Source organism: Malaclemys terrapin, chromosome 23 (assembly GCF_027887155.1).
Source record: "Malaclemys terrapin pileata isolate rMalTer1 chromosome 23, rMalTer1.hap1, whole genome shotgun sequence".
Classification (NCBI taxonomy): Eukaryota; Metazoa; Chordata; order Testudines; family Emydidae; genus Malaclemys; species Malaclemys terrapin.
In genome coordinates this window covers 2,854,610-2,882,228 of record NC_071527.1, presented here as the reverse complement: position 1 = coordinate 2,882,228, position 27,619 = coordinate 2,854,610, and the positions used below count along the sequence as shown (strand labels likewise).

General features: G+C 54.6%; 2 protein-coding genes across 4 annotated transcripts in view; one reads left to right on the top strand and one right to left on the bottom strand.

The window, feature by feature from the left end:
* Positions 1-126: 126 nt before the first annotated feature.
* The window catches only part of ZBTB39 (zinc finger and BTB domain containing 39), a 31,058-nt gene continuing 3,565 nt past the window's right edge, over positions 127-27,619 (top strand). The window contains exons 1-4 of one of the 3 annotated variants that reach the window (XR_008443188.1): positions 157-218; positions 3,950-6,352; positions 24,362-24,433; positions 26,798-27,016. Coding sequence is in view for 1 of the 3 variants with exons in the window: in XM_054013103.1 (XP_053869078.1) it covers positions 4,045-6,180 (2,136 nt within the window). In the remaining 2 variants the exon portion in view is untranslated. Of the gene's footprint in view, positions 219-3,949; positions 8,164-24,361; positions 24,434-26,797; positions 27,017-27,619 lie in introns of those variants that run through there. The other 2 variants (XR_008443189.1, XM_054013103.1) reach the window with 2 other exon arrangements.
* Positions 15,689-22,918, bottom strand: GPR182 (G protein-coupled receptor 182). The gene is made up of 2 exons (XM_054013104.1): positions 22,792-22,918; positions 15,689-19,550 (listed from the first exon to the last, which is right to left on the bottom strand). Exon 2 carries the CDS (start codon positions 19,532-19,534, stop codon positions 18,440-18,442), a length of 1,095 nt encoding a protein of 364 aa, XP_053869079.1. The 5' UTR covers positions 19,535-19,550; positions 22,792-22,918; the 3' UTR covers positions 15,689-18,439.

Here is a 27,619-nt window from a genome sequence, read left to right as displayed (position 1 = left end):
CCCTTCCCCCCACTCCTCCCGCCCCCCCCGCCCCCCCGCTGCAGTCCCCCTCCGGGGCAGGGGCGGCGCTGGGCCGGGGGCTCGGGGCGCTGCGCGGGGCCGGATGACGCCTCTTGCCGGGCCGGGCGCGGCGCCTCCTCGGCGGGGCCGGGCGGACGGAGCGGGGGGGTCGGAGCCTTTGTGTGGAGCCGAGCGGGGCTGGTGCCGGGAGCCGCCGGGTAAGGGGGGACCCCGCCCCGCCCCCCCCGTCACCCCCTCCTGCCCCCCCCCGTAACTCCCCCTCCCCTTCCCCCCCCCGCGGGACCCCCCCCGTCACCCGCCCCGCCCCCCTCCTGCCCCCCCGTCACCCGCCCCCCCAACTCCCCCTCCCCTCCCCCGCCCCGACCCCCCCGTAACTCCCCCTCCCCTTCCCTCCCCGCGGGACCCCCCCGTCACCCGCCCCGCCCCCTCCTGCCCCTCCCCCCGCGGGACCCCGTCGCCCCCTCCTGCCCCCCCGCCCCTCCCCCCGCGGGACCCCCCGCCCCCCCAACTCCCGCTCCCCGCCCCGCCCCCTCCCCCCGCGGGACCCCCCCCGTCACCCGCCCCGCCCCCTCCTGCCCCCCGCGGGACCCCGTCACCCGCCCCCCGCGGGACCCCCCCTGCCCCTCCCCCCGCGGGACCCCGCCCCCATGCCCCCCCTGCGGGACCCCCCTTCTGACCCCCCCGCCATTCCCCCCGCCCCCCATGGGGTCCTCCTCTTTCCCCCTGAATGAGGGACCCCCGAATGGGGCCCTGCCCCCCCGAGACCCCTCCCCTCTGTCCTCCCGAATGGGGGACCCCCACCCCTCCCCAAATGAGGGACCCCCCCTTCTGCCCTCCTGTGGTCTAGGGGATCCCCGTCCCCAGTCTAGGGGATCCCCCTTCTCCTGCGCAGGGGACCTGTATTGCCCCCGTCCCCCTTATCTCCCCCTCCCTGGGTACAGGGATCCCTGTCTGGCCTGTCTTCCCCAGCCCTATATCGGGGACACCCCCCCAAGGGACTCGCCTTTTCCATCCCGTCTCGGGTAGGGGATCCTCTCCCCCCAGCCTCGTCCCTCTTCTGCTCCCCTTTTATGTAGGAGACACCCCCCCCCAACACACAAGGGACTCCCCTGCCTCTCGCATGGGGATCTCTCTGCACCTACCTCGCATGTGGGGCTCTCCCTGTTTGGGGGACCCCAGCTCCCTGGATAGGGGACTCCTCCTTTGCCCTCTCTGCCCCCTCCCCCCAGCCACCTACTGCTGTCAACCCCCCACCGATGGGCACACCGGCCCCCAAAGCCCCCTTATCCTCCAAATCCCTCCCCCCATCCCTGGTAAAGAGCCCCCTCTCGCCCTGTCCGCCTCCTGCTGGATTGCCCCATTCCCCTGCCGTGTCCCTTCCCACCCTTTCATCCATCCCCCCCAAGCCCTGCGATGGAGAAGAGCCCCTATTCCCCCCCCCCCCCCACACACACACACACACGTACACCAAGGGGGAGAGCCCGGGTGGCTCACCCCATCTTCCCGCTTTCCCTACTCCCTCTCTTCCCACCTCTCATGATAGAAGGCAGCCCCCCTTCATCTTTTCCCCCTCCCCCTATCTGTTCCCCCCTGTATCCTGAGGACCCCATCCCCTCTTTTGGCCTCTGGGGTATTCACTCTCTAGCAGAGGGAAGAAAAGCACATAATAAACAGGCAACCCCCAGGTTGTGCATGTGCAAAGCAGGAGAAGCAGCTGCTATAGGCAACATTAATGGGATCTGGAGTGACCTGCCCCGTTAGGTTCAGGGGTAGCATTGCATGCTCTGAGATCCAAACAGAGCAGCCCCCTTGATCTCCCATTTCCCTGATAAATTATTGATCAGGGTGGCTTTTCTTTTCCTTTTCCAAGATTCCCTATTTAAGAAAATCCCCCGGGGGCTAAGAGTCTGCAAACTGGGACACCCTCTTTCGCTGCTTCTAAACTGAAGCAACCTTGGACTTCCTGTGTCGCCTCCCCGCTCCGTATCTGGATCTTCCTCTTGTCTCCTTTGGTGTCCTGGAAAAATTGAGATCAGGCTGGCAGGGCTGAGGTTCAAAGCGTGCTGCTGCCAGCGAGACGTTTCGATACTGAGTAGTCTGTCCGATTTGAAAACTGTCCAACAGCTCACAAACAAAAAGGGGGTGCAGGCTGAGTTGGGGTGGCCTGGTTGGGTCTTGCAGAGATTGCTATCGCAAGTCCAATCTTCTGTAATGATGGTCCGGAAAGACGGCGGACAATCGCAGGCTATACTACATAGAAAGGTGTTGCAAACGCCGGTGAGAGCAGAGAAATAATCCAAAGAGATTTAAAGAGTTAAGAACTAGGGGCAAGACCTGACATGAGATCCAACCTGGCAAACGAAAGTGTGTTGGGGCAGGGGGAGGATCTGGAGATATTCAGTGGGCAGAAGGAATCTACAGAACTGTAATGGCTAGAAGTGAGTGCACAGCCAGCGAGGTAGGAGTCTGCGATCCAGGTTGCGGATTTATAAAGATAGCTACCGAGGCTACTACAGAACTGCTAGAGAAGTTGTGCTGGGAGACAGGAGCTCAGATAGTGACTGGCAAAGTACATTACTTTTCGTAGCAAGGGTTTTTATTTGGTCTTTTTGCACCTTTGACTTGAGCCCCTATTTGAGCCTCTCTCACCTAGGCCAATCAAAGGGACTCCGCCGGGGGGCTACCTGGGGGTTGCTTGTTGTGTTTACTCCCGTTTGCTTTTTGCGGCAGGGAGCTGACAATGTTTAATAATAGCTGTAGCATAGACCGGACACAGGAGGCGAAGGAGAGAACCTGCTCAAAGTTTTTCACACGCTTCTTAAAGTTGCAGACTTTTATTTTTGATTCCTTATGTTGCTGCAAGATCTTAAACTAGGGTCACTCATGAACCTCAGGTGAGATACCAGACTGGCTGCACCACTAGTCTATTCTGTGGTGGCAGTTCTTGGATTTTTAACTTCTGCCAATTCGGATGGTGAAGTGTGAATTGCCCGGGGGTATTTTGGATCTCAGCGAGATAAGAATAGTAGTCATTCCTTAGGCATTGTCTACATACAGACATTTCACTGAGATCAGAGCCAGTTTGTGTGTAGTCAAAGCATTAGAAAAAAATATCTAGTATGTGCCTCTCATGAGAGGGGAAAGAGAAATCCTTAACCCTTCACTGCTTCTTTATTCCATTGGTATCTTTATACCTTCTAAATTGTACAGAGCAAAATTTAGGTGCTAGACATGTCACGTAACGCAGAACTGGAAGACACTCAAGCCACGTCTACACTGCAAGTGCAGCACTGTAGCACCGTAGTGTAGATGCTTCCTACTGCCACAGAAGGGGGGGGTTTCCATCGCTGTTGGTCGTCCACCTCTCCAAGAGGCAGAATCCTTGACGGCTCTCAGAGGCGTGAGTTTTTCACACCCCTGAGCACCTAACCTACATCAACCTAGCTTTGAAGAGTGGACCAGATATTAGTGATGAGGTCAGCGTAAGAACCTACACAGAATGGAATCCTAGAAATGTAGGGCTGGAAGGAACCTCGAGATGATGCCCCCTCGTGCCGAGACAGGATTAAGGATACCAAGACCATCCCTGGCACGTTTGTCTAACCTGGTCTTAAAAACCTAAAGAATTTACGTGTGTGTATAGAATTCAGCAGGTCTCAAGTCCCGACATCATAATCGTTATGCCATATTACACGCTCCCATTTAGGGGAGGAGCAAGGATGCAGCCACTTCTCTCTGGCCTTTTAGTTGTGACATGCCCCCTCACCTCTCTGTATCTTTTGAATGGGTAATTGGAGAGAGAATCTCCACCAATGCAGCCGCCTTGTTCCCTGGCTACTACTTACGCAAGCGTGAAACGTGCCGGGACATTTCACCGCAAACCAGCGATGAGTCCGACGTGTAAACTCTTGCGTTTTCCTTTTTTTAGAGCCCCTCGCCCTGCCAGCCGCTGGATGCTAAGTGCCTGGCGAACGAATGAAGAAGAAGCTGACCAGGAGGAGGGACTCTTGACCAACTGCTAAGATGGGCATGAGGATCAAGCTACACAGCACCGATCACCCCAACAACCTGCTGAAGGAACTCAACAAGTGCAGGCTGTCGGAAACCATGTGCGACGTCACCATTGTGGTGGGGAGCCGCTCCTTCGCCGCACACAAAGCGGTGCTGGCCTGTGCGGCCGGCTACTTCCAGAACCTCTTCCTGAACACGGGGCTGGACGCTGCCAGGACCTACGTGGTGGACTTCATCACGCCGGCCAACTTTGAGAAGATCCTGAGCTTCGTCTACACCTCTGAGCTCTTCACGGACCTTATCAACGTGGGCGTCATATACGAGGTGGCGGAGAGGCTGGGCATGGACGATCTGCTCAAGGCCTGTCATTCCACCTTCCCCGACTTGGAGAGCTCGGCCGTTACCAAGCAGCCCTCTGGGTCGGGAGAAGGTCGTTCAGGCCCTTTGGGCGGCACAGCGACAGAACCAAACCATTCCCTGGGTGAACTCCGGAGCAGTGGGGAGCACTTTGGCTCTGAGCGGAATTGCATCTTGCACGGGGAAGTGGCAGGTGGTTACAAAGAGGATGACAGGAATCCCATGAGTGAAGCCGGCCATAACCTGCCTTTGATGCATCAACCACCTCCAAAGACAGAAGAGCAGGAACTGACGGGGCAGTTTGCTTCTGCCACCAACGTGGTGTCTCAACCCAGCCTGGGCAACGTCAACATGGCCGTTCAAACCACTGCAAGTACCTGCCAGCCCTATAAGATCCAGAACAACGGGGACTTCAGCAAGACCAGCTTTTTCGCAGCTGACACCTCGCTGGACATCTCCACCGGGAGCAACTCCTGCCCCAGCAACAGTGACCATTCCAAAGACCAGGGCTTCGGGCAGATGGATGAGCTGCAGCTGGAGGACCTAGGGGCAGACGAGCTGCACTTCGAAGACGCCAGCGAAGAGCTGGGCCCGGTGGAGGAGGTCATCGAGCTGAGCGACGACAGTGAGGAGGAGCTGGCCTTTGAGAACGACAGCCGGGAGAGCAAGGCCATGCCCTGCCAGGTGTGCAAGAAGGTCCTGGAACCCAACATCCAGCTGATCCGCCAGCATGCGAGGGACCACGTGGACCTGCTCACCGGCAACTGCAAGGTCTGCGAGACCCACTTCCAGGACCGGAATTCCCGGGTCACCCACGTCTTGTCCCACATTGGGATCTTCCTCTTCTCCTGCGACATGTGTGAGACCAAGTTCTTCACCCAATGGCAGCTCACCCTCCACCGGAGAGAGGGCGTGTTCGACAACAACGTCATCGTCCACCCCAGCGACCCACTGCCCAGCAAGATCAACCTGTTTGGTGGAGGGCCCGGCTCGGAGCTGGTATGCACCACCTGCGGGAAGCCACTGGCCAAAGATTTCCACACCGTCCGGGGCCACATTCTGGACCACATGAACTTGAAAGGCCAAACATGTGGCGTGTGCGACCAGCGGCAGCTCAACCTCTGCAGCCTGATGTGGCACACGCTTTCCCACCTGGGCATCTCGGTCTTCTCCTGCTCCATCTGCGCTAACAGCTTTGTGGACCGGCATCTGCTGGAGAAGCACATGGCCGTCCATCAGAGCATGGAAGAGGCTCTCTTCCGGTGCCATTTCTGCGGCCAGAGCTTCAAGCTGGAAGCGGCTTACCGCTACCACGTCAGCCAGCACAAGTGCGGCGGCAGCCTGGACGTCGTCCGGCCCAGCTTCGGAGACCGGCTCCAGCAGCAAGCCCTCCAGAAGAGGAAGCTGCCGGAGGAATTCCTGAGCGAGGACCTGGCCCTGCAGAACCAGCCAGGAAACAGTAAGTACAGCTGCAAGGTCTGCGGGAAGAGGTTTGCCCACACGAGCGAGTTCAACTACCACCGGAGGATCCACACGGGAGAAAAGCCTTACCAGTGCAAAGTGTGTCACAAATTCTTCCGCGGCCGCTCCACCATCAAGTGCCACCTGAAGACGCACTCGGGGGCCCTCATGTACCGATGCACTGTGTGTGGACACTACAGCTCCACCTTAAACCTCATGAGCAAGCACGTCGGTGTCCACAAAGGCAGCCTGCCGCCCGATTTCACCATCGAACAGACGTTCATGTACATAATCCATTCCAAAGACGCGGAGAAAAACACAGACAGCTGATTGGGCGGCGCTGGTGGGGTGGGGGAGCAAACACTAATTACAAAGCGGTGACTTTTTTTCCCCCCCGGTTTTAACGGTCGGACGTTGTGGATGGAATTCTCCTTTTTTTTTTTTTTTTTGGCCTTGCCTCGGGATTTTTCTGTCGGCGTCCTTCAAGTTAACAGCACGTGAGGTAAACCAAGAAGCCCGTTCTCTTTACTTACCTCCAGTCCCGTTAGAGGCCGCTGAGTTCCGTGGGTTGGCATTTCTTCCCGGGTTTTGGATCTGATAAATGTCAAGCAGGTTAACCCTAGCCTGGCCTCCCGCGGTTTGAGATCACACCTAGATTTATGCTGCTATTACCCTGACAGCCGGCCTCAGTGGAGCCAGGACGGGAAGGTGGTGGACACAAAAACACTAATTGGTTTTCTTCTAGGCTTTGCTGCTACTGGCCTTGGGGCTGGGGGGACTGGCAGGCAACGGGGGGCGCGCCAGGAGTTCGACTCGGTGCTTGAAAGGGGGATTAGTGCAACTTCTAGCCGCCCGTCTGAGCCAGGGCCACAGTTGCCGATTGTTCCCTCCTCCACCCCCACCCCCTCGTACCACTTCTGAAGTTGAAAAGTCACATTTGAGAGCCAGGGAAATGAAGGAGTCCCAGAGCAGCCCAAGCTCAGGGGCAGAGCTTCTTTGGAGAAAAGAGGAGGTCTCTCTCCATAAACTAGGCTAGCTTGTCAGGAGGGAACAATTTATCCTCTCTGCAGAGTCACTGAGCCAGGGGAAGCACGTAGCAAACGCGGGCAGAAGGGCTGGTTTCGCCCTTGTTCTCCGCCCTGCCCTCCCACCCAGACCGAAGATAAATGTTTTTAGCGGAGATCATCCCCTCCAAGTCCTGGGATTCTGCGGCCTGCAGTAGCACGCTAACGATGCCGGGGCACAGATCTGTAGCTCACCCCGCCCTCCCTAAGTCAGTAGCGCAGCAGTCTGGGGGTTGGGGTGTGGAGAACATCGGACATCCCTGTGCGAATGGTGCTAGGGCCCGTGCAAAGCCCTCTAGGATGAGGGTGAAAAGAAACCATTGCCTTAACTGCTGGGAAGGTGTCTTTGCAGGAGGAGCGTTCTCCCCGCTACAGGGTTAGCCCCCCCACCCCGCAGTAACGGAACGGCCACCGCGTCTGTGATGTGGTTTCTATCGAAGGACGTAGTCGGTGCCGACGTAAGTTTGCCCCTTCTGCTTTCACCGGGTAACGCTGTTGCTTTTCACACATGCCCGCTGGTGGGGCTCGGGGTGGTTTTTCCAGCGTCACTGCCCTGGGGCGGGGAGTGGAAAGGCATGAATATGACTTGTAGCAGCCTAGGTGACTCGTACTACCTCATAACCTGGAGGCGCTCGGGGCTTGAAGCCACGGGACCCTGTGGACAGGCTCCGGCACTTCCATACACTCTGAACGCTCTGCCAGCCTCTCCCCACCCAGGGAGCTGCTCTCTGCCACATTGCAGCTGGAATGGGCTGACTTGCCCTAGCTTCGCTCGAGGTAGCAGGCTAAAAATACATTGCGGCACTGGCCGCGGCTCAGGCGGGCCCCGGGTCTGAGCTCGGGTGACTAGTTGGAACCGCCGCCGGTGCCGCAACATCCACGCTGCTATTTTTAGTGCACCTGCTCGAGCAAAACCATCGGGAGTCTGCCCCCCCGGGCTGGGAGGCTCGGTGCCGCTGCAGTGTGGACACCCGCAGAGAAGCGGCGTTGGTCTGGCCTGGGGGCTAGGCGTTCCTCGGTTCGAACCCCACTGCTAACACTAACTTCATTGTGGCCTTGGGCAAGTCGCTTCACCTCAGTTTCCCCATCTGTAAAATGGGGGCGGTAATACTTGTGGTACCTACCTACCTCCCTGGAGCCTGGTGACGATTAACCGGTTAATGTCTGTAAAGCGTGTTGAAGATGAAGAGCACTTAGGAGTATTATGTAGCATCCTAGGGAAATGACCCCTCACGTTCCTTTTCGAAACCTCCCCCCCCCCCCCCCCCCCCCCCCCCCCCGGGTGCAATAACAGCACTACAGTGTCGTCCTTCTCCGTACTCTGCTCTCCGTTTCTGCGCCCTGGGAAACGAACACTCGTGATAAAGGGTGGGATGCGGAGTGAGCAATAGGCAGAGGCTGCTCGCTTAGCCTAGCGCGCCAGGAGTCGGTTTGCGGGGGGGCCATGATGACTGAGGGTGCCCAAGGAAGGCAGGAGCGTGCGGTCTGAGGGGGCGAGGGCGTTGTGCCGGGAGCCCTGGGGAATGAAGCAAGTTTCTTGCTCATCCGTTGATTAGAGTCAGGCGCGGTACCGATTCCGCCCGTCGGACTTTGCGCTCTAGGGCTGGGGTGGGATTTCCAGGAGGGCAGCAGCCCTGGCCGCATTTGGAAGTTCTTGCCCCGTCTGCAGCTAATGGTGGTTGTTTCAGTGTCGAGGTTTAACGCCCCCATCGGCACGTCCTCAGGGCATGTGAGTGCAGGGGATGGAGACAGCCCTGAAGGCATCTGGCTGCGTTCCTCCAGGCAGTGCCAGAGCTCGCCCGGGGAACCAACCATATCTCCTGAGCAGAAGGAACCCTGCTGACCTCTGCCCTGACGTGCGCTTTCAAATACTGCTGCCCCAGTCAAACCGCGTGGCACTGAAAAAAGCCAGTGGTGGCGAGACCGTCGTCTGCGAGCTGCCCTCCGCGGTCTGTGTCATGCTAACCAGTTTAAGGGGTTCTGTATGCAGACATCCCTGGGAGGCCCCAAGCTTGACCCAGCCCCTGGATATGGCCCTCCAGGGAAGGTGTTTGAAAGAGGAAGCGGATGTTGAAATGACAGAATTCTAGTTCTTGGTTAAATCTGCCCCGAACTCTGTTAGCACTGGTTGACTTCTGACTTCATGTCGAACTGAACAGGTTAACCCCTGATTGTCGGAGAAGGGGTGTCGGACGCCTTTCCCTGCACCACCTGGTGCTGGCTAAACGGACTGCAGGTCTGAACCAGTCTGGGGGTTGCTACGAAGGCTTTTCAAAGAGGCAAGCAGGCTTGGGTGCAGGCAGCTATCCGGGCATCATTCTGACATGTCCCAGAAGCTGTGTGGAACGCTGCGGGGCCCTGCCCCACGGTTACAGGCCTGCAGACCCGAATCGAAGCAGTGACGCAAAAGCCTTTGCGGCAAAAAAAACAAAAAAGAGAGAGACGCTTGGACACTGAAACACTAACGGGCAAGCAACACCCTGCCCCGGGTCAGGGGAAGGGAAGGCTGGTGCCTGCCCCTTTGTCATTACTCCGGTCTCTGGCTACGTCTACAGTACGAGCTAGGGGTGTGAGTCCCCCTTTGTGTATACAAACTCATTGAGGGAGCCGTGGAGCCATCTGAAACTGATGGGTATTTCCTTGGCACGGCTAAGGCAGGCCCCCGGGCTTCGACGGCTCCGCAGCTCATAGTGTAGATGTAGCCAGTGTGTTGAGGAAGGGAGAGCAGCCCAAGATCAGATCCCCGCCCACCTCTGTCTTTGGCTCTTCCCTGGGTTATGACCCGTTCACGTTCTCCCTCAAAACACTCCGAGAGCGGCAGCCATTTGACGTGTGTGGTTGTGGAAGTGAAAAAAATTCCGATTTGCAAAACACTATCACGAGTTCAGTCCCTTAGTTTCTCCTCCTTGAATTCTCCCAATTGGGATGAGGCCAAAACCTGGGCTCTCCCTCCCGGCCTGGGGATCCAATGGCAGGATCCAGCCCTCATCCCCCCGGAGCGCCCTCCCCCAATACGTCAGCCCTAAACTCCATGGGAGTCAAGTGGAACCTTTCTGCTGGCTTTGGTGGGTTTTAGAGCGAGGCCCTAACCCCAGACACGACGACCAATCTGCACCGGGTCCTGGTGTCTTCCCTTGCTTGGTGCCACCATCTTTACCATTCTGTTTTCTGCCTCCCCTTTGTCATGGGGCTACCATTGGGTCTTGCCAGCCAGGCTAGGAGATCAAGCAGTCTGCCTAACAATTATTCATGCCCTGGCCTCACTTCAGAAGCAAAACGCTACTTATCATGGGAAAAGGTAACAGTATTGTCTGGTAGACCATACAGGGGGCTGGGAGAGAGACCCCCTGGGCTCTGTTCCCAGCTTTTCCACTGGCTCAGTGTGTGTTCTTGCTTCAGTTACCCCCCCAGTCTGTAAACATGGGGGACACTAAGAAATACCTACCTCACATGGGGGAGGGTGTGAGGTTTCATTCTTGTTTGTAAAGTGCTTTGGGATCCTTGGGGATGAAACGGGGGCTTGTAACAGGACAACATGTTGTCAACGATCCAAGCTGCATTGTAGGGTTCTGTTTAATCCCAGGGGCCTGCCACGCTAATGGAGCTTGAAGCAAGCTGCCCATCTCTAACCAAAAAGGCAGCGGTGTCCCAATGGAGAACGTAACCTTCTGAGACTGATATCTGTATTTCTGAAACACAAACGGGGTTTGCTTTCATTCCTCCCCTCTCTCGAAGGATCCAGATCTCTTTAAAAAAAAAATGAAGCAGAAAAACGAGTTGTAATTACTGTCTAACCTTTTCATTAAGTTAATAGTAGGTACTGACCTGATATTTAAGTGGTTACTATCTATTTGCTGTAAAGTTTTGTATATTTTGTAAACTTTTCCCGCCACCCAAAATAGTAGATGTCTAAAATCGTTGTACATCGGATTCTTTTATACTTCATCATCCAGCACAAAGTGTGGTTTTTATTTAGAATAATAAAATGGAAAACAGCCACCGCTTGCGCTTCGCATCTTTTTGTTGCTCAGTTTTCATCTGCAGGTGGAAGTTGGGGCCTTTCTGGTCAAGCACTGCGTGGGTCCCACACCTGATTCTCAGTTACCCCTTTCCTGGGCCTAGGGCGGTGGCAGAGGTCAAGGATCACAGGTAATTCTGCTGCATTCTGCCTGGCCTTAGGGCTGCTCTAAATTAAACTCCGCTTCCAATAGCATCTGGGGAGCAGAGAATGGCCATGGTGCAATATACTGGTCATCGCCTATGCCAAGGGCCCTTCCATCAGCTCTATATTGCCCCGGGGGGATTCTCAAGGAGTCATTTACACCTGCGTTTAGGCCCCTATATGCTGCCAGAAGTAATTGTAAATCAGGCCCAGACAGCCTGCTGGTTTTCTTCCCGTTGGCAAACCAAACTAAGGAGCAGATGATGCTGGTCTTTTCAAGAGGCACATTCCTTTCTCTAGGGACAAGCCTGCCTTCTCGGTTCAGGGATAGAACGAACTGGTTGTTCAGCTGATGCAAACAAATAAAGCAGCCGTTCCCCGGGAGAGTCGTCTCGAGTGCTTCTTGGAGAAAACCCAGGTGTTCGTCTTCTCTGTGGAAGGGCTGCCGTGTGTGGGAGACAATGAGCCGAAAGTCAATTGGCTTCGCTCTAGCACGCCTGCTAGTTTAATAGATTCAGACGTCAGGGAGAACAGGCAAGCTCTTTGCCGCCCCTTCTCACCAACCCAGACCCGTTCCGTAAAACTGCGGGAGAGATGGTGCCGGAGACGCTACAGGGATTTCTCTATTGCTGCTGATTTTACGTGGAATCCACCCAGATGCTACAGGGATGGGCGGCAGTATGACGCCCTACATGGATAGATCTGGATTCATTTCCTATCTTAGTCACAAACTTCACATGTGACATCAGGCAAGCCACTTTCTCTTACCTCACAGCCCAACCTGGAAAATGGGGGTGATCATTAGACTTGTCTGTCCTTTGATGGTTTAATCATAGAATAACAGGGTTGGGAGGGACCTCGGGAGGTCATCTAGTCCAACCCCCTGCTCAAAGCAGGACCAATCCCCAACTAAATCATCCCAGCCAGGGCTTTGTCAAGCCTGACCTTATAAACCTCTAAAGAAGGAGATTCCACCACCTCCCTAGGTAACCCATTCCAGTGCTTCACCACCCTCCTAGTGAAAAAGTTTTTCCTAATATCCAACCTGCACCTTCCCCACTGCAACTTGAGACCATTACTCCTTGTTCTGTACCACTGAGAAGAGTCTAGAGCCATCCTCTTTGAAACCCCCTTTCAGGTAGTTGAAAGCAGCTATCAAATCCCCCCCTCACTCTTCTCTTCTGCAGACTAAACAATCCCAGTTCCCTCAGCCTCTCCTCATAAGTCATGTGCTCCAGCCCTTGATTATTTCCGTTGCCCTCCGCTGGACTCTCTCCAATTTGTCCACATCCCTTCTGCAGTGGGGGGCCCAAAACTGGACACAGTATTCCAGATGAGGCCTCACCAATGCTGAATAGAGGGGAATGATCATGTCCCTTGATCTGCTGGCAATGCTCCTACTTCTACATTGAAAGCTCTTTGGAACAGAAGAGCTGTGGTTCACTATCTGTACAGTTCCCTAACTATCCCAGCTGGCACCTCTAGGTGCCCCTGTCATGTAAGTAATGAACAGTCATTATAAAGCTGGGATACCGCTGGGCCACCTGTCCCAGCCCAGATTTTCTGTGTGCTTGAAGTGATGAGCTGGGATGGCCCAAACCACATGTGTTTATTGGCGCCGGCACAGTCTGCATTTATTAATGGCTTTTCTAGCACATGTATTAGCAAGCCGTGCCTGTGCTAAGGAAAATACCCCTACGATATTGCCGGGTTGGAGAGTTTTCATGACTTTTTAATTCTCCATCACCCTATATTTAAAATGTTTGATGACCCACCGCGGTAGCATCATAAGTAAGATATTTGGGAAACTTGCCGTTCTTTGGGAATGTTTTCAATCAGTTTCACGCCGTGCTTCACGTAAACTGAGGATCATAAACGGCTGGGAAATATATATTGCTCTAGATCTGGAAAACAGCATTCCTGTCCCTTTCCAAAGCATCTGTGGGGGAGGGCTAGCTCAGTGGTTTGAGCATTGACCTGCTAAACCCAGAGTTGTGAGTTCAATCCTTGAGGGGGCCATTTAGGGATCTGGGGCAAAAATTTGTCTGGGGATTGGTCCTGCTTTGAGCAGGGGGTTGGACTAGATACCTCCTTAGGTCCCTTCCAACCCTGATATTCTGTGAATGGCTCTGTGTCTCATTAGTACACCTCTACCCCAATATAACGCTGTCCACAGGAGCCAAAAAAATCTTACCGCGTTATATCGAACTTGCTTTGATCCGCCGGAGTGCGCAGCCCCGCCCCCCCCGGAGCACTGCTTTACCGCGTTATATCCGAATTCGTGTTATATCGGGGTAGAGGTGTATTTAGCCACCTCCATCACTTAGGTGCTTTTTTAAATTTTGCCCAATGCCTCTCATTGCTCAGACCCATCTTTTCAAACATTTCTTGGGCTGGCTTAAATTCCTTAGCAGCGATGGGCGAGGTTTGGCTCTGCTCGCCAGGTCTGTTGTGTGAAACGAACTGGCGGCAGGTTTAAAACAAACCCAAGGAAGTATTTCTTCACCCTGTAGCGCTCGTTGCCAGGGGATGCTGTGAAGGGCAAAAGTGTAGCGGGGTGCAAAAAAGAATTAGTTGAGTTCACAGAGGATAGGGCAGGGGTGGGGTGGGCAAACTTTTTGGCCCGAGGGCCACATCAGGGTTCCGAAACTGTATGGAGGGCCAGGTAAGGAAGACTGTGCCTCCCCAAACAGCCTGTCCCTCACCCCCTATCCGGCCCCTCCCACTTCCCATCCCCTGACTGCCCCCCACAGAACCCACCACTCATCCAATCCCCCCTGACTGCCCCCTCCTGGAACCCCCACCCCTAACCGTCCCCCTATGGGACCCCACCCCCATCCAACCCACCTTGCTCCCTGTCCCCTATCCACATCCCTACCCCCTGACAGGCCCCCCGGGACTCCCACGCCTATCTAACCCCCCTGTTCCCCATCCCCTGACCACTCCATCCCCAGAACCTCCGCCCCATCCAACTGCCCCCTGTCCCCTGACTGCCCCCTAGGACTCCCCGACCCTTATCCAACCCCCCGTTCCCTGCCCCTGCCCCCGACCCCACCCCCGGAACCTCCGCCCCATCCAACCACCCCCTGTCCCCTGACTGCCCCCGGGACCCTTGCCCCTTATCCAACCCTCTCACTCCCCGCCCCCTTACCATGCCGCTCAGAGCAGCATGTCTGGCAGCTGCCGGGCCGGAGCCAGCCACACCGCCGCGCTGCCCGGCAGGAGCTCACAGCCCCACTGCCCAGAGCGCTGGCGGCACTGCGAGCTGAGGCTGGGGGGGAGAGGGGACAGCAGGGGAGGGGCCGGGGGCTAGCCTCCCCAGCCGGGAGCTCAAGGGCCAGGCAGGATGGTCCTGCGGGCCGGCTGTGACCCATGGGCCGTAGTTTGCTCACATCTGGGATAGGGCCATCAAGGGCTGTTCGCCAACATGGCGAGGGACGCAACCTGGGATTTGGGGAAGACAGGTTCAGTTCCCTTCTTCGCCCCAACTCCCTGTGCACCCTTGGGCATGGCAGTAAAACTCTGAAAGGCGCCAAAGTCCCATTTTCAGAGAGGGATTTAGGAGCCTAAGTCTTATTGAACAGCAGTAGAATTTAGGCTCCCCAATCACCTAGACACTTCTGAAAATTAGTTTTTCTGTCCCCCTGTTCCCCATCTGTAATAATCCTTCCTTACCTCCCAGGACTGTGGCGAGGATAAATATATGTAAGACCGCGCGGTCTGTTCAGCTATTATCATCATGGGGATCTTGGAAGTACCTACGATCGGTAGCTCTGTCTTAGCGGTGATACTCAGACTGAGACTTGCAAGCCACAAGCGGCTCTTTAATGCCCCTCCTGAGGCTCTTTGCAGCGCGTGATATTAAACCACCGTGTGATTTAATTATTAACCAATCTAAGTCATTAACCAATTAGGATGCTTTTACTATGTTATTAACCAGCTGCCGTTGATAAAAGAATAGTACCTGGTCAGTCATTTTGCAGTGAGACGCGCGTGCGTGTGTGTGTGCGTGTGTATCTATACACACACACTAAATATTGCCTGTCATACTGTTTAACTATGACGATATAATACAATAGTAAATGAAACAATGAATCCACACTGTGGTGGCTCTTGTGGGGAATGTTGGTCGCTAATTTGGCTCCTTGAACCCCTGGGGGCTGAATCTCTCTGCTCTATAGTATTTCTAATGCACCCCCCTCGCTGATATTTCAGAGGTGGCTTGCCTGTGGTTTTTAAGTGCCTACGTGGGGAGAAGAGATCTGATAGCAGAGGGCTCTTTCATCTATCAGGCAAAGCTGCAATGGCTAGAAGTTGAAACCAGACAAATTTACAGAAGAAATTCCGCGTTTTTTAACTCTGAAGGTAATTAACTGTTGGAGCAGCTCACCAAGTGATGTGGAGTTTTCTCCATCACTGGAAATCTTTCACTCAAGCCTGGCTGCCGTTCTAAAAGATGCTGCCTAGTTCCTCCTTGTGTTATTGGCTCCAACGCAGGGGTCACCGGGTAAAATTCGCCTGCCTGTGTTGTGCAGGAGTCAGACAAGATGCTCCCTTCTGGCTTTAATATCTCGGGATCGGGGCATACAAAGTCATCCATGCAACAGAGCCGTGTTTTTAAAAATGCAGTTTAATAGGTCAGATATAGAGAGCTTTACATGTTTAGGTATCATGAAGAAATTGGATACATTTCTACCCGGGCAGAGCGGGTCTGTCACACACTATCATGCAGTGGTCTTCCATTTCTTTAGCAAAGCTGACAGACAAAGGCGCGTCTATGAACCGTTCCTGGGGAGCTCAGGACTGGCTCTCTGGCCCTCGCCATTGGTGAGCGGCTGCCATCCTGTTAACGTCTCCGTGGTGGTGGTAATAATCTGGATTACCACAGCATGGAATTTCATAGCCTAGCTCCACGCGTGGGCCGGGAGCGACCTGTATAAGGTGTTGTGCAAACGCAGAAGTGTCTGCCCCGAAGAGCCGACAGTCTGTGCTGCTGTTTTACACTGTACAAGTTGTTAAACTTTGCACAACAGGAGGAGGGGAACGGGCACAAGTTGCTTCTCTTTAAAGGCTCGGTGCCTTTTCCCGTAGCTGTTGCATGCAAGGCCTTGGTGGAGATGAATGGGCGCATTTTGCAGGCAAATACGGATATACGTAGGCAGCAAGGTGTGGGCTGGAAGCCAGCGAAAGGCCCGCTGGGAGTGAGAATGGTACTGGATTGGCTGGTTGTGTGTCTGGCCTGCTGCTGTTTGGGAGAGCAGATTCCTGGTCCCCGGGCTGGGGACAGAGGAGCAGGAGTGACCCACGTCCCTTTGCGGGACCGCTAAAGAGCAGCATGGAGGCATTCCCGGGGGAGCGCTGAGCGGGGGGGAACGTGGCTCGTACAGCTCCAAAAGGGGATACAGACGCCGCCGTCGTTCTAATCTGTCACAATGTCATGAAATGTCACATGGTCTGTTTCACGTGAGGTCTTGAGGGGTGGGGCAGGGTGGGCGAGAGACCAGTAATTTTCCATTGCAATTAAAAAAAAAAAAAATCCCCTCCTGATGAGGCTAATTATTCACTATGGAAACCCCTTCATCTTGCAAATCCACAGGCCCCTGCCCTTTGCCTCCCAGGTGAACAAGACGGCAAAGGGACAGGGAATGAATGCAGTGCACTTTCTCCCAGAAGCAGGGCTGGTCCCACCCACTTCTCTTGTCTGCTCTGATTCATTCCTTCAACCCCTGGGCAGGGCCGTCCCCAGGGGAGTACGGGGCCTGGGACAAATCAGGTGAAGTCTGGTGTGGGGAGGGGACACCAGTGCTGGGGGGCGAGGGACGATGGAGAGTCCCAGGCACCTGTACTACGTGCGAGGGAGCTGCCTGTGCTGGGGGGTCCCGGAAAAGAGGGGGGTCCAGGGCGGAAGGACAGTGGATGGCAGCATGAGGACACTGGCAGCCAGTGTAGCGGTGGCAGGCGACACCGGGAGCTGGCGGGGCAGGCTGGAATTGCCGCTGCCCAAGACTGAGCCCAAACCCCCCGATGCCGAGCAAGAAAAAGAAATGCACCACTCGCTTCCAGCCAGTGAGTGCAAGTCCGACCCCCGCTGCAGGCACCAAGCCCCCTGAACCCCTAACCACACCCCCCGGGCCGGCCTGGCGACCCCCGCACAACACATGCACACTGAAGCACAGGGCCCCCCAAAGCGCGGGGCCCGGAGCGGTTGCCCCGATTCGCCATACCCAAGGGACGGCTCTGCCTCTGGGAACATCCTGCCATCAGCCTCTTCTTTCCTTGCCCTAAGCACCCTTTCCCCAGATCCCGTCCAATTGGTTTTTCCGTATTTGTAACGGTCCAAGGCTGTGGATTGCTTGATTCTTTGTGATTTATTAATTCCCAGTTACCTTCATGCCTTCCCCTCCCCACGTGCTTTAGCCGAATTCACTCAGGGCTGAACAGAGCTCTCCCGCCAGCCTCATTAAACCACCCCCAACGAGGGGCCTTAGCGATGTCGGAAGCAGAGCCTCTCCTGCCAACCCAGCGCTGTCCACACCAGCACTTTTGTCGGGGAAACTTATGTCGGTCGGGGTGGGTGTGTTTTTTTCACACCTCTGACTGACAAAAGTGGTAATGTAGACAAAGCCTTCGGGAAACACGTCTGTACAGTGGACTGCGACCTTAATCCTCCCTGCTTCTTTCCCTCTGGGGTTGCTCTCCAAAAGCCGTTTCCTATTGGCACCGCCATGCGCTTTCCCTGCTTCGTGCTGAGTGGCTCCCGCTCCCTTTGGCTTCACCTTGCGAGGTCAGCCCCTCATCTTTCTTGCCGGGGGCTGCGAAGTGATCGATTTGTGTTCCGAAGGAAAAGAATTCCACCCCTTTTTTCTGAGCTAGATCGTTCAATGACAGAGGCAGCTTAACGCCTGGTCTCTTCCAGGTGTGGGAAACCCGGAGCACATCGGCAAGCAAAAGGGAGGCGTCGCGGAAAAGCTGGTGGCAAAACGTTGCTTGTTCCAACTCTTGCTTAGCTGGAGAGCAAAGCGGCCGGATTTGCGTTGAGGTCCCTGGGTAGCCAGAATAATTGATAGTAATAAACCAATGAGCATTTCTTTGAAAAATAGGACATCTCTTCCTCTCTGTTTCTTTAGCTAAATAGATTTGATACAGGAGCACGTCAGAGGCAAAACATCTGCCGCTCTCCACGGCATCTCATTTCTACCCTCCCTCCAGCTTTCAGAGCCGTGGGTGGCAAGGAGAAAATGCCATCAAAACGCAAAGTGTCTTGCCTTATTGCCGGGGGAAGAAATCTTTTGGGGGTCTGATTTAGGAAGCCGGCCACCCCTGGGACCAGCTGCCAGCAATGCGTGGAGAGCCCGGCGGCTGTTTAATTAGGTGGGATGTTGTCTTTGGTAATGACTATGGAGTGCTGGGTGCTGGAAGAGGAATTGTCCCCGCCTTTCTGGTTGATTTGGTCTTTGGGGATGTACTTCACCACAGCCGAGATGAGTTTGCCGCGGAAGTTCTTGCTCAGGAAGTTGTAGAGGATGGGGTTGGCCACGCAGTGGAACATACTGAAACAGTCTATGATGTCGTAGAAGAAGTAGAGGAAGTTGGCAACGTTGCAGCTGTAAATTAAGTGGCTGCCATCGAGGGTCAGGAGGGTCAGTGTGATGTGGTAGGGCAGCCAGCATACTAGGAACACGACGATGTAGGCGTAGATCAGGAGGCAGTGCTTCCTGCTTTCCGGCTTGGAGTGCTTGATGTACCTGGCCGTCAGTATGTTAAAGACAGCGATGATGGAGAAGGGGATGAGGAACCCAATGATGGTGGTGGCTAAGCTGATGCCCAGGGCCCACTCATCATAGGTCTCGAAGGGGGCCAGGAAGATGCACATGGGCTCCACCGAGTCCAACAGCTGCGTGTGGGCCACCTCCAGGAAGGGGAGGAGGGCGGCGAAGACCCAGATGCCGAAGCAGAGGAAGCGGCGTGCCCGGTGCTGATGCTGGTGCCAGAAGTGGGATGCCGTTGTCAAGGAGACGTAGCGGTCCACGCTGAGGCAACTGAGGAAGAAGATACTGCTGTACATGTTGGCGAAGTAGAAGTAGTGCGTGAAGCGGCACAGGAAGCTGCCCCAGAGCCAGGTGTAGTCGAGCATGGCCTCCAACATCCAGATGGGCAGAGATAACAGCACCCCTAAGTCGGCGATGGCCATGTTGAGGATATAGAGGTTGACCAGGTTTTTGTTGCCCCAGGTGTGCCAGTTGACCCAGATGACGAGAATGTTTTCCACCAGCCCCACCACGAAGATGACCAAGTAGAGGATGAAGAGCATCACCCGCTTGATGTTCTCGTCCAGATGGGTGTCGCAGAAGGTGAAGGTGTAGTTCAGGTATTGGAGCAGCTGGGTCCAGTTGTGGTAGTCGCCGAACTCGTTAAAGGGATCCGGCGTCTCAGTGGGGACCGTGGTCACCTCGGCCATGGTGGACGGTGAGCGGCTGGAAAGAAAGGGAAGGTGATTTAACTGCTGGGGTTTGGCCGCAGAACGATAAGTAGGGACATGCTGTGGGGATCCTTTCCAAAGCCCTCTCTGGATCCCCAGAACTCATCCCCTGCCCCCACACAAAGACACAGGCCCAGACACACACACACGTGCCCATGTACACACGACAACCCTCCTCCACACACCCATCCCCCACAAGCAGCAATGTTTGCTTTGAAGAACAGATCAGCCAACCTCCCCACTCAGCTGAATTGTCTCCCGCAGAGGAGAAGAACACTCTTGTGATTACGGTACTGGGCCAGGACGAAGGACATCTAGGTTCTGCCCCCAATAGACTCACTATTGATACGTCTACACTGCAATAAATGACCCACCGCACAACCGCGGCTGGCCTGGGTCAACTGACTCAGGCTTGTGGGGCTCAGGATGTGGGGCTTTACAGAGGAGCTCAGCATTTGGGTTCAGAGCACTTGACTCTCCAGTCATCCGTGTCACAGTGGCTGCTGCTGGGTTCTGAGTCTCGCTTAAATGTAAGAAAAAATGTGGAGATGCTGCTGCTGGAAACTGGGTGACAATTTTCTGACCTCGTGTTTCCCTCTGCCTCACCCACTGTTGCTACTGCTTCTCTGCAGCAGGGGAGAAACCCAGCATCAAGCTCTGTTAAAAAGCCTTCATTTCACGCACAGTCCATGCTGCAAAAAAGGGTTTCATCTCTCACCCTCCGAGCTGCTGCGCTGAGCAAACTGGGACAGCGTGAAAACCGAGAGAGCTGAAACTGACCCTCCCCCTACGGCAAACTCGAGTCGTTCTTGGGGCTAACGTGCCAGCAATTGAGGGTCCTGTGGCACCTTTAAGACTAACAGAAGTATTGGGAGCATAAGCTTTCGTGGGTAAGAACCTCACTTCTTGCATCTGAAGAAGTGAGGTTCTTACCCACGAAAGCTTATGCTCCCAATACTTCTGTTAGTCTTAAAGGTGCCACAGGCCCCTCTGTTGCTTTTTACAGATTCAGACTAACACGGCTACCCCTCTGATACGTGCCAGCAATTGTCGCTTTGCAAAAATGAGACGGGACTTTGCCAGCCTCAGATTTGAAACCGATCCCGGCGAAGTCATCACAAGCCAACCACAGTTGGAAAACTGCTCCCTGCTCAGAGCAAGTTCCTCGCTTCAGCACCGCAGCTAGGTCTAAGGGAGTCGAAATCCGCAGCCAGTGAACTGGGTGGGCAGAGGCACCGTGTGGTGAGGAACGCGGCGTGAACACGATCATCTGCAGCCCCAGCGTTTGTTCCCGAGTCTAAACTGAAACCGTGGGAGCATCCTCGTTGTGAATTCACACGGAGGTGCTGTCCCCAGCCTCTGAGTCTGGTTCAGTCAGCGGGGAGCTCTGTAAATATTTGTCTGCGCTGAGAGCAACTGAGGACAAGTGCTATGTAAGAGCTCGGTGCTGTTCTTATTACTTACTCCATTCTCATGTCTCCTTCCCAGGGGCAAACATGCCCTCCCCCCAATGGAAACCCCGCAGCATATGCAGGAAAATGATTTCCACTAATATTAGCCCAAACCCGTAGCCAATCTCAGTGCTGTCAACCAGGGGGACGCAGAGTCTTCCAGGGGGTACATCACCTCATCTAGAGATTTGCCTAGTTTTACCACAGGCTACAGAAAAAGCGAAGTCAGGACAAACTACAATTTCCTACAGACAATGACTTGCTTAGACTGCTCTGTACGCTAGACACTGAAATGTCAGGACAATGTTCATATCCCAGTGGATTTATTTTCTAATTATACGGTAAAAACGAGCCATTTTTCAGTAATAGTGTGGCTGTGACACTCGTATTTTTATATCTGATTTTGTAAGCAAGTTGTTTATAAGCAGAGAGAAGCAATTGACCGTCACGTCACACTACCTCCAGAACTGCCGACTTATCCAAATCCCAGAGCGGCTGGGTCCACACCCGGCGTGACCCAGGTCTCAGGTGATGCCGTTGGAAGAACACGCAAGGGGAGAGGTTCTCCGGGTAAAGCTAACAGAACATGCTAGTCTAGCTAGGTATTTATAGTGCCCTTCTCACCGTGCGCTCAGGAATTCAGGCAGTGGGGGGAAGCCGCAGGCAACCCAGAGTTTCAGCGTGGCAGCCGTGTTAGTCTATATCAGCAAAAACAACGAGGAGTCCTTGTGGCACCTTAGAGACTAACAACTTTATTTGGGCATAAGCTTTCGTAGGCTTAAGCCCACTTAGGGTGACCAGATGTCCCGGTTTTTAAAGGGACAGTCCTGTTTTTTGGGACTTTTTCTTATATAGGCGCCTATTACCCCCACCCCCTGCCCCGTTTTTTCACAGTTGCTGTCTGGTAACCGTAGGCTCAATTCATCAGATGCATGAAGTGAAAAATACAGGAGCAGGTATAAATACATGAAAGGACGGGAGTTGCTTTACCAAGGATGAGGTCAGTCAGTGAAGGGGAGCACTTCAGTCTCTCTGCTCACTCAATAACAGACCTAAAAGTGGCAATTCTTCAATAACAAAAACTTCAAGGGCAGATTCCAACGTGAAACTGCAGAACTGGAATTAATTTGCAAACTAGATACCATCAGGTTAGGCCTGAATAAAGACTGGGAGTGGTTGGGTGATTACAAAACCTATACTTAATTTCCCCATTACTAATTTCTCCCTACTATTACTCACACCTTCTTGTCAACTGTCTGTAATGGGCCACTCTCTTACCCCTTCAAAAGTTATTTTTCCTCCGTTGGTATCCTGCTGTTCATTGATTTATCTCGTAAACTTGACCTCACACTTGGTAAAGCAACCCCCAGCCTTTCATGTATTTATACCTGCTCCTGTATGTTTCACTTCATGCATCTGATGACGTGGGCTGTAGCCCACGAAAGCTTATGTTAGTCTCTAAGGTGCCACAAGGACTCCTCGTTGTTTTTGCAACCCAGAGGAATGCTTGGCAACTTGGTAGTCAGCTGCAAACGCATCCATCGATGCAGCAGGAGGAGGACGGGGCTTGGTTGCTCTTTTCAGAAAGTTTGGAGAAAGGAAAAGAAAGATATCTGGGGGGACTCATGCCTGCGGAAATCTAACCCCATTAACAGAGGTGGTTTGACGTGCAACCCTCCTTTGGGCGCAGGGCGGTTGTTACTGGAAAGCCTGGTGCTTTGAATACGGGGGGGGGGGGGGGAGGGGAGGCGAGAGACAGGTGGAAAGTAACAGGTACATGCTCACCTGCAGTGGAAGGCTGAAGGTGTGCCCGGGTGGGTGGCGAAGGAGCAGCTGGTGCCTCCAGCTCTGTGGCTCAGGCGGATCTATGCTGTAGGGACCGTCGTTCCCAGAGTGAGCTCAGGGTGGGCTCGCTGGCTTCTTCCACCCCTCGGAGCTCTCTTCCCTACAGGAAACGTACATCATCTCCTGATATCCTGAAAACAGCCCAGCGCAAGGCCACATTGGACGTGATTCCTAATCCCTGGGGTCTGGAACCAAGATGGGTTTGGTTTCACTGCAGAGCTGGGGGGCGGGAGGGGAGGAAGATTTTGGGGACGGGTCAGATAGGACGTGAGAGTGGGGTAGTCCGCCAGTGGGCGCATCTTTTCCAGGTTAATTTCCTTTTCCTCACAGAGCGAGGCTCCAAAATCCACGGCCTGCCCCACTCAGACCCCCAACCAGCTGATGCCTGTCCTGTTTGCTGAGCCGGAGCCCACCCGATTCTTACTTAGATTGCAGCAGGGCTCGCAGCGGCTTAGCCATGTGCAGGCAGGGAGGAAAGTGGCCTTCCTGGCTCTGGGTTAATCTGTGCCAGTGAATCAAGACAGGTTACGGCAGAGATGTTATTGACCCTTGCCTAAGGCCCCCCCACTAGCTCCTGGAGTCGTGGGATGATGTCAGAACCTCCGCTTTCTTTTAGTTTTTTAAATCGTTTCTCGGTTGCAATGAAAATCTCAGTGCTGTCACCTGACAGTAACCATTGCCTGAGTGTGCAGAGAGCCTGCGACAGTAGCGCTGAGAGGCAGGGTCTACCCCATGTAGCTCAGGGGGGGCGTTACTTCTAAGACCCACTTCTCTGGGCCAGAGATGGGGGGTGTGCCAAGGCTACACCTGGGGAGGGAGAAGGCAGTCCCATGCCTCTCTGTGTTGGGAGGAAGGAACCCCGATCACTGCCACACCAAGTGGGAGAGGGGATAGGAGGGCCTATAGCATTGTGTCTATAGGGGCCCAGATAGAGTTTGATCCATGGCTGGAATAAAGGAATCTGGGTCTGTCTAGTCCTTCCCCACAGTAATAGCTAAGCCCCCCCCCCCCCCCCCGACCATTCTTTAATGTATCCCGAAACAAATCGGCCCCCCGCATGAGGAGGGGAAGCAGCATCCCCACATGGCGGTCGCCAGTCAGCTTAATAGCGCCAGAATCCTGCTGGGGAATCATGGGGACATGGCTGCAGAAACCGGCAGAACGGCCCCAGGGCCAGCCCTGGTGAGCGACTCCTTCCCAGTAACTCAGTCTGGGAACATTGGCCCAGCACCTTTCTGCCAAAGGGTCTTGAAAATGTTACTAATCAGCGGCCTTGCTTGGGTGTGCAGAGACCTTACAGCTCCGATCGCTTCCTCCACCGCTAATGCAGCCTTCTTTGGGGCACAACGCAGCCTGGGCCGCATGACTGTTTAGGACAGAAAGCGGAGAATAAACTACCCAGTTAAAAGTTTGCGGGACTATCGCTGTGTGTTGTGGAGCCAACAGGAGGCCCCCTTGTCAGCTGCTATGTAATACAAATAATAATCAGAAACATTTTGTTCTTCTTCAGCTCCGTCCGTCTCCAGATCTCCCCGCACCTGGCAAGAAGGAATGCCAACAGCCCCGTGGACCTGGCAAGGAGGTAGGTACCCACTCGACGTATGATCAACTAGTCCATCAGCCGAGTCTTAATGCAGACCAGTTCCTCCAGCAAAACCGCCTCCGGGCCATGATACAACTCCTGCGCAAGACATGTTTGCTCTGCAGTTTTGGAGGGGAAGGGGGAAGAGGCTCTGGCACTCCTCCAGCAGTTGGCGGGGGAGGCTGGGGGCATTTTCAGAGAGAACATTTTGCATTGAGCAATGAGCTGGAAAACAATTCCTGGAAATCTCCTTCTCAAAAGCAGAGAAGACATTGTGATCAACAATCAGCTCGGAAGGAAAGCCCAGCAGGAACAGGGAAGTGTGATGGCCCCTATAAGTCAAGCCTCTAACAAAACAAACCTTAGAAAGCAGGTATCCCAGGGACCCTGCCCCATGACTGCAAACAGGAACCCTTTGCCTTTATTCTCTTACCAAATGCAATGGGGCGCATGTAGCTTTAGCAGCCCGTGGGTTACTGGCCTACTGGATCAGGGGGAAGCGGTAGACATGATAGATCGTGATTTTAGTAAGACTTTTGATGCAATTCTCAGAAGCTAACTAGGGAGATGTGGTCAAGATGAAAGTACTGTGAGGTGGGGGCACAACCGGTTGAAAAACCGTACTCAGAGTTATCAACGGGTCGCTATCAAACTGGGAGGACATATCTAGTGGGATCAGTCCTGGGTCTGGCCCTATTCAATATTTTCATGGCTGGAGAGCACGCTTGTAAAATGTGCAGCTAGGAGGGGTGGCGGACAGGATTAGAATTCAAAATGACCTCAATAAACTGGAGCATTTGTCTGAAATCGACAAGGTGAAATTCAGTAAAGAGGAGTGCAAAGCACTGCACTTAGGGAATAACTGGCCAGGTGGTTGTACTGCTGAAAACAAGCTAGGGGTTAGAGTAGATCACACATTGAATAGCAGCCGGCAATGTGATACAGTTGCCTAAAAGGCTAACATCATTCTGGGCTGTATTAACAGGAGTGTCGTACGGAAGACGCCGGAGGTAACTGGCACTGGTGAGGCCTTAGCAAGAGTATTGGGATCAGAGGTTTAGAAAACCTGACTTATGAGGAAGGTTAAAAAACTGGGTCTGTTTAGTCCTGTGAAAAGACTGAGGAGGGACCTGGCAAGTCTCGCATTTGTTCAGGGCTATTCGAACGAGGACGGTGATCAATTGTTTTGTGTGTCTTCTCTTGCGTCCTGCCACGTGCCAATAACCTGCTTAGAACAGCTGTTAGCCCTCACAGACTGGACCTTCATATAAAAGCGTATCCCAAAACCCCTAAGCCCTTCCCGATCCCGTGGTAACAGCTGCGGCAGGCTCAGTGCAGGGGGGGGGAAGGGTCACGAGACCGCTCTCAAGCACCCCCCCCCCCAGCTCCCCCTCTCTGGGGGGGTCTAGTTTTCCTCTTTGTTTGGAGGAGATAAATGGAAAAGGCCATTTCCTCTCCGGACACTGCTGCTCTGATTGGAGTTGGGTCCTCTCCGTGCTCCTGCCGGATCACGGGTTACATAAACGGCCTCCCGGAAGGCAACAGGGAAAGGCTGATAAGGGGCACTAATTAGGGTGGCCTCGTTTTCCCCCACCAGTCAGCACTTTATAGCCCAGTGTCTCTGCCGACCTCCCTGCTCAGCACAGACCAAGCCTGCCCTTGGCCTGGGGGGAGTTTGATCGTCACGTTTGCAGGACTCAGGGTCTGATCATAGAATCATAGACTATCAGGTTGGAAGGGACCTCAGGAGGTCATCTAGTGCAACCCCCTGCTGATGGCCAGTCTGGGAAGGGGACACAGCCAGCCTCCTGTAGCAGAGAGGGGTCGCCGTGTTAGTCTGGATCTGTAAAAAGCGACAAAGAGCCCTGTGGCACCTTAGAGACGAACAGACGTATCGGAGCACAAGCTTTCGTCTGCGTCTGACGCAGTGGGTATTCACCCACGACAGCTCATGCTCCAATACGTCTGTTCGTCTCTAAGATGCCGCAGGACTCTTTGTCGCTTTTTACAGCCTCCTGTAGGGCATTTGAAATGGTCTTAAAATTGTAAACGGACCTTTGAAATTTCCAGGGGGGTTTCCTGCAGGTGAGGGGCTCGGGAGGGAAGCCTGGGATCTGGGCCACAAAGCAGCCAGTCGGCCAGCAGGTGACTGTGTCTCTCTGCCTTAGGCAGCAGCCTGCGTCGCGTCTCTGTCTCGGGACCCTTGTGTGTCGTCGTTCCGAATGCGGAGAACGAGCGTTACGGGGCGATGTTCCCGCAGACGATATTTATGTTTTTAATCTAACATCTGTGTGTGTATGTGTGTGCGTGTGCGCGCCATGAACAGAATGCTTCCTTCTGGCTTGAACGATCGCCTCCGTGCAGATTCCCAAGGCCAGATCCTCACCTGGCATCGAGCTGCGTATGGAGTCGGTAGAGAACGCTCCTGCAAAGGACTCTGCGGTGGGCATGAAGTGGAGCAGAACGAAAGCTTTTCCCGTCCCCGTCGGTGTTTCTGAGCCGCGCTGGGGAGGGCAGCCCCCCGCCGTCACAGCCCGGTTTCAAGCTCGGTAACTAAACCAGCCGAAGACGTGGGGAGACGAGGTAAGGCTGAAAGAACAACCTGCTTCAGTGAAGGGGAAACGTTAGCTGCCTTCGCTGAATAAAGGAGGGAGGGTGGTCGTGGGCTAGGCCCCAGCCTGGCAACTCGGACACCTGGGTTCTGTTCCCAGCTCTTCGGGGCAAGTCATTTGCTTCCTCCATGGCTCGTCTGGAAGATGGAGGCAGTGCCACCGTCCCCTTTCTCGAGGGGTGGGGGGTGGGAGGGGGTTGGGCGTCTGAGCGAGTGCAGGCCCGGGACCTCCGCTGATGAAAGGCCGAGCTCGGAGAGGAAGGGCACAACGCTCGGCTAGGACTCGGGAGACCTGGGGCAAGCCTCCCGCCCTGCCTGTGAGGAGAAATATGTCGCAGAGCTTGGATTCTGCAGGACCAGGGGCCCGGGAAGTACCTGAGCTAGATGGGAGCTTCGGGGCTTTGTGGGGGGATCTCAGCCAAGTCACTGAGCGCCCCTGGGTCCTGTTTCCCCGAGGGTCCGGCTTCCCCATCCAGGCTGCGTCCAGCTTGGGCCAGTGCGGGTGAGATTTGCCCAAACGCTATTGCTGTCCTTGGCCTCTTCTCCATCCCCCCTGGAGGCCTGGCCTAACGGGG

What these genes read in the sequence shown, in the direction of transcription:
- GPR182 (XM_054013104.1), bottom strand. Translation starts at nt 19,534, where the DNA reads ATGGCCGAGGTGACCACGGTCCCCACTGAGACGCCGGATCCCTTTAAC.